Source organism: Mobula hypostoma, chromosome 6 (genome assembly GCF_963921235.1).
Source record: "Mobula hypostoma chromosome 6, sMobHyp1.1, whole genome shotgun sequence".
Classification (NCBI taxonomy): domain Eukaryota; kingdom Metazoa; phylum Chordata; class Chondrichthyes; order Myliobatiformes; family Myliobatidae; genus Mobula; species Mobula hypostoma.
This window is the reverse complement of record NC_086102.1, coordinates 189,839,177-189,851,500: the sequence shown is the minus strand read 5'-3', so window position 1 is coordinate 189,851,500 and position 12,324 is coordinate 189,839,177. Positions and strand designations below refer to the sequence as shown.

Here is a 12,324-nt window from a genome sequence, read left to right as displayed (position 1 = left end):
GGAATGAGGGGAGAGTAAAATAGGTCAATGTGGGAATATTGTCAATGGCTGCTTGGTCAGCTTGGATTCAGTGGACTGCATAACTGGGTTCCATGTTGTTTGTATTTAGCAAACAGTAGCGCTAACTTTCATATAAATTAGAGTATTTTTTATAAATTGTTGGCTATTGCATTTAAATTTGGTATGTTTAAGGTAGTATGTTTGTTGGTGTGTGGCCAAGTAGTTAAGGCGCCGGTCTAGTGATCTGAAGGTCGCTAGTTCGAGCCTCAGCTGAGGCAGCGTGTTGTGTCCTTGAGCAAGGCACTTAACCATATATTGCTGTGCGACAATACCGGTGCCAAGCTGTATCGGCCCTAGTGCCCTTCCCTTGGACAACATCGGTGGCGTGGAGAGGGGAGACTTGCAGCATGGGCAGCTGCTGGTCTTCCATACAACCTTGCCCAGGCCTGCGCCCTAGAAACCTTCCAAGGCGCAAATTCATGGTCTTACGAGACTAATGGATGCCTATAAGGTAGTTTGTTTAAACTTGTACAATAAAGATTAAAAATAACGATTTTGGTGTCATGTTGTAAGAATTTGATTTTGTACCTGCTTTTGTTTAAACTTTATTTTACTAAATTAAAGGAACGCTTCAGTTATGTCTGCCCAGACTTGGTGAAAGAGTTCAGCAAATATGACACGGATGGTACCAAATGGATCAAACAATATACTGGAGTCAATGCCATCTCTAAGAAAGAATTCACCATTGATGTAGGCTATGAGCGATTTTTGGGCCCTGAAATTTTCTTTCACCCAGAGGTAACTTTTTAATTGTGCTTAACAAATTTGCATTGCTACTTTTCAACAATTTACTGTGTATGTGTTATTCTCATTAATCATTAGTGATGGACAGTGTTCTCCTTCTCTCTAGTTTGCAAATCCTGATTTCACGCAGCCCATTTCAGAAGTAGTTGATGAAGTTATTCAGAACTGCCCTATCGATGTTAGACGTCCACTGTATAAAGTAAGTGTTCCAATTGTGCAGCATTTCAGCGTGGTTCTTTTGAACATTTACTTAGATGTATTGAGATAATATGCAAACTTTCTGACTGAACACTCAATTATGCCCAAGATACTCAATTAATTTGTGATCATTAATTTTTAAAAAATGTTGCTTTTAGTATCTGATTGCTCGTTCTTGTTTTTTTTTCCTAAATTGAGCAAACCTTGTCAGTCCTTCAGAGTGCAATGATATCTAGCTTTACACTGTTATTTAGAGCATGGCTCCAGGTTAAAGCTATTTCGTGTGGCTGCCTTTGCATAATAGTTCATGAAGCAAGCTATGTGGTTACCAGCTCAGAGGATTATCCCACTTTATATTGTCTTGTTTTTCCACTTTGAATTAAGCTTGCAAAGTCTTTTATAATGCTGCTTAAATAGGTAGCATTACCAATAAGACAAGTAGGATGAGTCCTCAACCCTGATGTAATGAAGTTTCATTAGTGTCCTGAAAAGTTACAGAGCTTCCTCATTTTCGTATTCCATACCCCTTGCAATAATGGACAATATTCTGTCATCCTGACTAATTACTTGGAGTATCTGCATGACAACTGTGTTTCATTTACCAAAACATCAAGATCCTTTTATACTGCAAAATTATGCAGTCTTACACAATTTAATGGACCTTTTCACTTTTCCTTCCAAAGTACAAAACTTGCATTTTCTTTCATTGTAGGTTTTGTACACTACTTGTTTGTTCATTTAATCAAACCTATCTTTCTACTGGTTGTTTGTGCTATTTGTTTTGGATTTAAGTTTCTCCCCTTCAAACTGAATGTGAAATCCTGATGCAGGGTCTCAGCCCAAATATCAACTATTTATTCTTTTCCTTAGATGCTGGCCTGGCCTGCTGAGTTCCTCTGACAATTGATGGTGTTTTCGCCATGCTGTTTACTCTTCTAGCAATTTTGGTTCTTTTGATCATGAAAGCAGAATTTTAGTCTTAATTAGTTTGCAATTTCAATACAAATCTGTTCTGAGGTGGATACCATGTGTCCATGGGAACTTGGTGTTTTTTAATCATTTTAAGCCTGACACATCAAAACAAAATGAATCAAGTTTAATTGTCACTCTAACCATACATGGATGCAGCTGAACGAGATAGTGTTCCTCTGGGGCCAAGGTGCACAACATTCAAAATATTAAGCAAACATTCAAAAATAGTGAGTAACATAATTCAAAATATCGAGCAAAGAAGCTCATTCCCTCAAAAAAAACCAAATATAGTGCAAGACTCTGAGTGACAATGTCCAGCAATCAATGATACAGGGTGCACACAATCCAACCTGTCATTTCACCACTTGAACACGGTAGGGCAGCCTTGATGGGTGAGGCCAGACCCCAGCCAAGCTCAGCCACGCTCTAGCACTTTCACATTGCTCACCCTGGTCTGCAGCAACAGGCAAGCCCTCCAACAGGGTCTTGCGATTACAAGTAAAATGTCCAAGACAATTTCCCATGGTTGTACTGCATCAACTTCGATGTTTCTGAATAGTGGGCAACAGCACATTCACTATTCCAAACCCAAACTGACAGGATACCAATCCAGCTACTCCCGTCAATGAGTAGCTCTCTGATGGAGTAGCCCTGCAGTACCCAATGTCCTTGATGTAAAATTGTCTTTGGACCGTAAGCAACAAACTTTACAAACAAAAATCCACCTTTGGTTGGCCCACTACAGGCCGCTGGGTTGGCAAGCACTGCCATCTTAATGGAAGATCATCCATGTCACCTTTCAGGCCAGGCTGCTGCTTTCCATTCGCAATTAAATGGCGTGTTACTGGAGTAGAGCTGTCAGGGTTCTGAATCTAGTTTGTCGACAGTACCTTATACATTAACATGTTCATTCATGTCTGATAGTTTAGAGAGCTATCCCAATATATTATCCTGTATTTTTAGATGTTGGTCATTTGGTTCTTTGCAAATCTGTAATTTCTTTGCACTTGCAGCCAAATTTCCAGGATTTGGCTGATGCTGACCATTTCAACCTTTTGCATTTTCATCCTTTTTTAAAAGAAATTTATACAGCAAGGTTTGAAAATTCATGCATTCTATTTCTTTTCTCTCGAAGGTTAGGGTAGAATCACCCAGTGGTAAATCAGGCTACTTCAGAATCTTAATGTAATTTTTGTATTTATTTTTATCCAGATGATTCATAAGATGACCAAAGCCCTGCAGATTAAATGTATAATATGTGTTGTTTTACAGAATGTTGTCCTCTCTGGTGGCTCAACCATGTTTAGAGATTTTGGACGCCGTTTACAACGGGACCTAAAGCGGACAGTAGATGCCAGGCTCAAACTTAGTGAAGAATTGAGTGGTGGAAAACTAAAGGTTTGTACTTTTTGATAAATTGTCAGACATATCTAAGAAATTCTAGAACTACATTTTTTAACTTGCCATATTGTTATATTTTGATTTGCTTTTGAAATTATTTTAAGAATTTGTTTGCTTTTCCTGTTGCTTATTTTTGCAGTCCAGTTAAGTTCAGTTCAATAAAAAGTTACAATTGAAACATGTTATTCTCATTGGCAGAATGCTCTTCTAGATTGGCAGTTTGATTTCAAGCTGCATTTCAATACTGCTCTAAATCAAGTTGAAATATTCCGAGGATTTGTAAAAAAGAATTTTGTTTCCAGACCAGAAAGTCTTAATCAACAACTCTTCTGTCAAAGTTTTTCAAAATAGCTTTTGAAATATGGAAATATGGATGGTATAGGTTGTTTCCTTGTTATAGCTGTAGTATAAGAACTTGGATTTACAATCAGAAAGGAAGTGTAGGTCTATTGTGCAAACCTTACTTAACAATATATCATTGCAACACACACAAAATGCTGGTGGAACGCAGCAGGCCAGACAGCATCCATAGGAAGAAGCACAGTCGACATTTCGGGCCAAGACCCTTCATCAGGACTAACTGAAAGAAGAGATAGTAAGAGATTTGAAAATGGGAGGGGGGAGGGAGATCCGAAATGATAGGAGAAGACAGGAGGGGGAGGGATAGAGCTAAGAGCTGTAAAGTTGATTGGCAAAAGGGATACGAGGCTGGAGAAGGGAGAAGATCATGGGACAGGAGGCCTAGGGAGAAAGAAAGAGGGAGGAGAGTGCCAGAGGAAGATGGAGAGCAGGCAAGGAGTTATTGTGAGAGGGACAGAGAGAGGGAGAAAAATAAAAAAATAATAAATACGTAAGTAAGGGATGGGGTAAGAACGGGAGGAGGGGCATTAACAGAAGTTAGGGAAGTCAATGTTCATGCCACCAAGTTGGAGGCTACCCAGACGGAATATAAGGTGTTGTTCCTCCAACCAGAGTGTGGCTTCATCTTGACAGTAGAGACGGCCATGGATAGACATGTCCATAGGTTAGGTGAGTGGGCAAATTCATGGCAGATGCAATTTAATGTGGATAAATGTGAGGTTATCCACTTTGGTGGCCGGTTAGGAAAAGGGAGAGGTGCAATGAGACCTGGGTGTCATTGTAAACCAGTCATTGAAAGTGGGCATGCAGGTACAGCAGGCAGTGAAAAAGGCAAATGGTATGCTGGCATTCATAGCAAGAGGATTTGAGTACAGGAGCAGGGAGGTTCTACTGCAGTTGTACAAGGCTTGGTGAGACCACATCTGGAGTATTGTGTGCAGTTTTGCTCCCCTAATCTGAGAAAGGACATTCTTGCCATAGAGGGAGTACAAAGAAGGTTCAGCAGATTGATAACCTGGGATGGCTGGACTTTCATATGAAGAAAGACTGGATCGACTAGGCTTATACTCGCTGGAATTTAGAAGATTGAGGGGGGATCTTATTGAAACGTATAAAATTCTAAAGGAATTGGACAGGCTAGATGCAGGAAGATTGTTCCCGATGTTGGGGAAGTCCAGAACGAGGGGTCACAGTTTAAGGATAAAGGGGAAGCCTTTTAGGACCGAGATGAGGAAAAACTACTTCACACAGAGAGTGGTGAATCTGTGGAATTCTTTGCCACAGAAAACAGTTGAGGCCAGTTCATTGGCTATATTTAAGAGGGAGTTAGATATGGTCCTTGTGGTTAAAGGGATCAGGGGGTATGAAGAAAAGGCAGGTACAGGGTTCTGAGTTGGATGATCAGCCATGATCATACTGAATGGTGGTGCAGGCTCAAGGGGCCGAATGCCTACTCCTACACCTATTTTCTATGTTTCTATCTCCCCCACCCCCTCCCACTTTCATATCTCTTACTATCTCTTCTTTCAGTTAGTCCTGACGAAGGGTCTCGGCCCGAAACATCGACTGTGCTTCTTCCTGTGGATGCTGTCTGGCCTGCTGCATTCCACCAGCATTTTATGTATGTTGCTTGAATTTCCAGCATCTGCAGATTTCCTTGTGTTTGCGTTTTACAATATATTATTTCTCAGTTACTGGTAATTAGCTAGTACACCCATCAGAAGTTTTTCTTTTTTGGAGAGTTGGACTGCAGATGCTGGACCCACAGAGAATGTTTGGATTTATACTGTATGTACCCATTACACTTCTCATGTTCAAAGTAAATTAATTATCAAAATACATATCTGCATATACAAATTCATTTTCTTGCAGGCTTACTCAATATATCTATACAATAATAACCATAACAATCAATGAAAGGCTACCCAACTCAGGTGTTTAACCAGAGTGCGGAAGGCATCAAACTGTGCAAATACAAAAATAGGAAATAATAAATATTGAGAACTTGAGATCGAGTCCTTTCAAGTGAGTCCATTGGTTGTGGGAACATTTCAAAAATGGGGCAAGTGAAGTGAAGTTGATTGAAGTTATCCCCTCTGGTTCAAGAGCCTGATGGTTAAGGGGTTATAACTGTTCCTCTACCTGGTGGTGAGAGTCCTGGGGCTCCTGCATCACCTTACTGATGACAACAGCAGCAAGAAGAGAGCATGTCCTGGGTGATGGGGTCCTTGATGATCAATGCTAGTTTCCTGTGACAGCATTTCATATAGATGTGCTCAGTGATAGGGAGATCTTTACCCATGATGGACTGGGCTGTATCCACTCTTTTTTTCAGGAGTTTCTGTTCAAGGGAGTTGGTGTTTACATACCAGGCTGAGATGTAGCCAGTCAATATACACATAACTACACATTTATAGAAATTTATCAAAGTTGTATTTCTGATTGTTTTGCTTGAAATGAGTTGTATTCAACTATGATTTCACATGAATACAACCAAATGACATTAGGAATGTTTGCTGTTTCTTGTTTCCCAATTGTTTGTGCAAGCATTGGGGGTTATGATTGATCTTGTCTAGGATATGGTTGGATTCCTGTTCATTGGGCCATCAGTTTATCGAGGCAGCCACTTATTTGGGATAACTCTTAAACAACCAAAACAAATTGAGAAAATAGCTGGGGTTCCCTTCATTTATTGGGGACACTATGCCACTTAATTGGAGACTTACCGAACATTTTCTAACTAGAGTCAGTCACGTGCATGTCATGTAGACACTATATCGTGCTGAGGCAAACAGTTTTGAAATGGCATCAATTGTGTTTTTGTTCAAAAAACAGTGATTTTTGTCACTGACAGTTGGTGAGTAATAAACAGCAAGACAATTCAGAACTGTTTTGTTCACGGCAATTTCAAGCATTCAAGGTTTGAGGTGCCAGAAACAGCCAGGAGTGAAAATGAAACAATTTCACTATTTCAAGTTAGTAACTGTGAAGAATTTGAAAGTATCAACAATCATCTTGAAAGTGATTTAATTGAAATGAAGATTTGGAGGATGTAATCATTGAAAGCACTGTTTGAAGATGGTCCACTATCTGCACTGATTTTCATTTACAGTCAATCAAAAGAACACATCAGCGTACACTGAATGAATTCCTCTGATAACTATCAGGAATTAGTACACAACTTTATAGTACTGAGGTAGTTTTGGTAGTGTTCTAATTTGTTCTGTATTTCATTTCAATACATAATTTGTTCCTCTGTTAAACAATAGTTTGTCTATTTTTATACCTTTTTAATTATTTCCATGCAACTTCAGTTAATTAGGGCAGCCGCTTAATTGGACCAAAATGTACTGATCCTGAGGTGTCCTAATTGACCAGAATCCATTGTACTTCATGATGTGCTATTCACCAGTTTCCTTACAATACTTCGGGCACAATTAGCTAGAGGAAACTAATCAAATATCTTAATGGCTGAGGGATACCTGGCATAAACGAGTACTGTTCATGCTGAGCATGCTTATTGCAATAAAATGCAATCTTTGTTTTACTTTGATTGATTTTCTTCAAAATCTGAATAATTTTCTTCCAAGGGTTCTGACCTTTTTTTATGTCATGAACCAATACCATTAAGCAAGGGGCCTGTGGACCCCAGGTTGAGAACCCCTGTTCTAGATCAATAGGCCGAGTAATTCTCCCGAGTAGCAAAACTAGAAATCTCAATTTAGCTTCCTTAAAATAGTTAGTTTGTTTTCAAGAATAACATAACAGGGATGTGTTTCATTTTGTAGCCTAAACCAATTGATGTTCAAGTGATCACGCACCACATGCAGCGATATGCAGTTTGGTTTGGAGGGTCCATGCTAGCATCCACTGTGAGTAAACATTTTGGTAAAATTTGTCTGTTTCACATCTATAAGACTTGGACATTCAGTTTTTTAGTCTTTGAATAATTGCCAGAATTATGATGTTGAAACAAAATTTCCCTTGCACTCAGTTTGTTTCAACTAAGACTTCTGTGGCTTATTTTTAACACGAATGCTATATTTTGCTGCATTTTAATCAAATACGGAATTAAGTACAGAAATTTGTTCACACTGCAGGAATTGCAAGCCTAATACGTGCTGTTTTCTAGCATCCAATAGCAATGTAACGATTACCACTGTGCAAAGTGTTCATTATTTACAGGGTATGGGGATGGAGACTTCCCACACATAACATAAAAACAGTGAAAACTGTAAAGTCCTTGGCAATGATATTTCAGAGTGTAGTGACATTCAGTGGGTCTACCTCGGTGTGGGTATAACTACTTCGAAGGAATGTTACATTTATCTATACACAGTAACACCAGCTTGCCTCATGGTTTGTGGATCTGCAGCTGATTGAGTTAACTGATAATGTACTTGCATATAACCAAAGGTAATACTTTTCCATGCTGAAAACTTTGGACATACCCTATGCTAGGCACAATACTTGGGTCTCAATGTGCTGCTTTGAAAACCCAATTTTATCTTTGCCTGATATGGCACAGTAGTTAGTGCAACTCCAACACAGCTCAAGCAACCTGGGTTCAATCCTGATTTCAAGTGTTGTGTTCTCCCTGTGATTACGTAAAGCCTCTGGGGAAATCCTATATAACCATATAACAATTACAGCACGGAAACGGGCCATCTCGTCCCTTCTAGTCCGTGCCGAACGCTTACTCTCACCTAGTCCCACTGACCTGCACTCAGCCCATAACCCCCCATTCCTTTCCTGTCCACGTAGCTATCCAATTTAACTTTAAATGACAACATCGAACCTGCCTCAACCACTTCTGCTGGAAGCTCATTCCACACAGCTACCACTCTCTGAGTAAAGAAGTTCCCCCTTGTGTTACCCCTAAACTTTTGCCCTTTAACTCTCTACTCATGTCTTCTTGTTTCAGTCTCCCCTACTCTCAATGGAAAAAGCCTATCCACGTCAACTCTATCTATCCCCTTCATAATTTTAAATACCTATATCGAGTCCCCCCTCTACCTTCTACGCTCCAAAGAATAAAGACCCAACTTGTTCAACCTTTCTCTGTATCCTAGGTGATGAAACCCAGGTAACATTCTAGTAAATCTTCTTTGTACCTTCTCTATTTTGTTGACATCTTTCCTATAATTTGGTGACCAGAACTGTACATAATACTCCAAATTTGGCCTTACCGATGCCTTGTACAATTTTAACATTACATCCCAACTCCTATACTCAATGCTCTGATTTATAAAGGCCAGTGTATCAAAAGCTTGCTTCACCACCCTATCCACATGAGATTCCACCTTCAGGGAAATATGCACCATTATTCCTAGACCCCTCTGTTCTACTGCATTCTTCAATGCCCTACCATTTACCATGTATGTACTATTTTGATTAGTCCTACCAAAATGTAGCACCTCACATTTATCAGCATTAAACTCCATCTGCCATCTTTCAGCCCACTCTTCTAACTGGCCTAAATCTCCCTGCAAGCTTTGAAAGCCTACTTCATTATCCACAACACCACCTATCTTAGTATCATCTGCATACTTACTAATCCAATTTACCACCCCATCATCCAGATCATTAATGCATATGACAAACAACATTGGACCCAGTACAGATCACTGAGGCACACCACTAGTCACCGTCCTCTAATCTGACAAACAGTTATCCACCACTACTCTGGCGTCTCCCATCCAGCCACTGCTGAATCCATTTTACTACTTCAATATTAATACCTAACGATTGAACCTTCCTAACCAACCTTCCATGTGGAACCTTGTCAAAGGCTTTACTGAAGTCCATATAGACAAAATCCACCGCTTTACCCTTGTCAACTTTCCTAGCAACCTCTTCAAAAAATTCAATAAGATTTGTCAAACGTGACCTTCCACGCACAAATCCATGTTGACTATTCCTAATCAGACATCCAGATAATTATATATACCATCTCTAAGAATACTTTCCATCAATTTACCCACCACTGATGTCAAACTCACAGGCCGATAATTGCTAGGTTTACTCTTAGAACCCTTTTTAAACAGTGGAACAACATGAGCAATACACCAATCTTCCGGCACCATCCCCATTTCTAATGACATTTGAAATATTTCTGTCAGAGCCTCTGCTATTTCCACACTAACTTCCCTCAAGGTCCTAGGGAATATCTTGTCAGGACCCAGAGACTTATCCACTTTTATATTCCTTAAAAGTGCCAGTACTTCCTCCTCTTTAATCATCATAGTTTCCATAACTTCCCTACCTGTTTCCCTTACCTAACACAATTCAATACCTTCTCCTTAGTGAATACTGAAGAAAAGGAATTGTTCGGAATCTCCCCCATCTCTTTTGGCTCCACACATAGCCGTCCACTCTGATTCGCTGAGGGACCAGTTTTATCCCTCACTATCCTTTTGCTATTAATATAACTGTAGAAACCCTTTGGATTTATTTTCACCTTACTTACCAAAGCAACCGCATATCTTCTTTTAGCTTTTCTCATTTCTTTCTTAAGATTCTTTTTACATTCTTTATATTCCTCGAGCACCTCATTTACTCCATGCTGCCTATTTTTATTGTAGATATCTCTCTTTTTCCAAACCAAGTTTCCAATATCCCGTGAAAACCATGGCTCTCTCAAACTTTTAACCTTTCCTTTCAACCTAACGGGAACATAAAGATTCTGTACCCTCAAAATTTCACCTTTAAATGACCTCCATTTCTCTATTACATCCTTCCCATAAAACAAATTGTCCCAATTCTGTTTCCTTGTGTCCTGAAAACACACTGGTTTTCTGAAGCTTCAATCTGAATTTGTTTTTTTGTTTTGCAGCCGGAGTTCTACCAGGTTTGCCACACCAAAAAAGATTACGAGGAGATCGGCCCCAGCATTTGTCGCCATAACCCTGTCTTTGGAGTCATGTCTTAAGGCTGAGCTCAATATTCTAAGGGCTGAGGGGAAGCCTTGCTTTTGGGGGCCTGTTGGGTCTGGATTGACTGGTGTTGTGTTACTAAACTGGCTTAACTTTTAAAACAGATGACCAAACAGTATGTGGTTGGCAAACTTAACAATTGAGTGTCTTAAAATGGGCTAAATTGTGTTAAGCCAAAATATGAACAATCTTTCTTTATATTAAACATTTTGGACTAATTTGTAAGAAAATTCTATAGTGGTTTTTGATCAGATTATGCCCTAAGATGATGCATTTGATGGGAACTCCAAGACTTGTAGGATTTGAATGAGACTGGAAGGTCAGCTCTACCACACTTGAATTGTACCCAGTGTGTACAATACAAGAGCTTGTTTATATTTCGTACTGATTTTTTTTATACATCAGATGGGGAAAATTAGAACATTAGGTATTCTATAAAGTGAAATAAAGACAAGACGATTAATACTTGGAAAAGAGTATGTAAAGGTACTGATCAATAGGAGTTGCACAAATAATCAAATATCTAGCATAAAGTAAAACAAAAAATTAATTTCTGACAACTGAACCGGAAGTATACATATCCTTATTGTAAGAACCTTTCCTTTGCCTAGGATGAAATGTTATGACTATTTGTGTAGCTTGTTGAAGTCTGTATATGCGGTGGGTATAATTAACATCCCAACATCCATCAAGCACTGCAGACTGAACCTTTCCTGACACGAATCCAAGCACTAACTATTGAAAGGAATAAGTTACTTTTTTTTTCATTTCCCCTCATTTTTAAGTTGACGTTTCATTTACTTGCAGTTATGGTTTATCTGTCCTCTTCTAACTGGAGAAACTTCTCAAAAGCCTAAAACATATATCCTCATCCAATAGGCTCGCAAATGGTTTGAAGTCATGCTACTTTGGTTATTTGTGACTCCAGTCTGTTCCCAAAAGAATAATGAATTGTATTTCCCATAACAAACATGGCTAACTCCGCAAGTGCTTTGGGAACTATTTCTTACTCAAACTAACAGATGCCTGCTAGTGCTTTCTGAATATTGAATGCATTTTTGTTTATTGCTGCAAAAAAAGACTGTTGGACCAGTATTGTAGTTCTAGAGCCTCATTTTGATTTAAACCAAATAATCTAATCAGTGGTGTATTTAAAACCTTGCACCATTCCAATAAAGGCGCAAAATTCTTTTTAAATGTTATGGCTGTGATTTTGTTATTTAAAACTGGAAATTTGATGCATGCACGACTTCAGCCAGGAAAAATGATGCATGAGGATCGTTAACTTGTAGGTGGACATGCAGGTAAATATTGATCAGAGTAAAGTTCAAGTGTCTGAGGGACAAAGATGTTTTAATAACTATATAAGCCTTATGAAAATGTCCTGCAACCTGGGTTTAAGTTCCTTCATGATTTTTCTGATTAGCACATTGCCAATTTTGTCATCAAAATTTTAGTAAGACTATCATCTGTATCACAGATCGAATCAGCAAGCTGGCAGTTGCTTCCAAATCAAAGTGTGTATATTTTATTGGGATTGTGAATGAAACTTCACTGATAGCTGGAAAGCTTTGGGAATGTTTGAGCTTATACTTTGATCAAGCGTAGAACTAGCATTTTGATACTTTTTGGTCTGATTTGACTCTGGTAATAT

At 39.0% G+C, this 12,324-nt stretch overlaps 1 protein-coding gene across 1 annotated transcript in view; it reads left to right on the top strand.

The window, feature by feature from the left end:
* The window catches only part of actr3 (actin related protein 3), a 44,841-nt gene extending 32,974 nt beyond the window's left edge, over positions 1-11,867 (top strand). The window contains exons 8-12 of the mRNA XM_063052478.1: positions 625-798; positions 911-1,003; positions 3,247-3,372; positions 7,524-7,607; positions 10,571-11,867. Of these exons, the coding sequence (XP_062908548.1) occupies positions 625-798; positions 911-1,003; positions 3,247-3,372; positions 7,524-7,607; positions 10,571-10,666 (573 nt within the window). The 3' untranslated portion in view covers positions 10,667-11,867. The remainder of the gene's footprint in view (positions 1-624; positions 799-910; positions 1,004-3,246; positions 3,373-7,523; positions 7,608-10,570) is intronic.
* Positions 11,868-12,324: the final 457 nt, after the last annotated feature.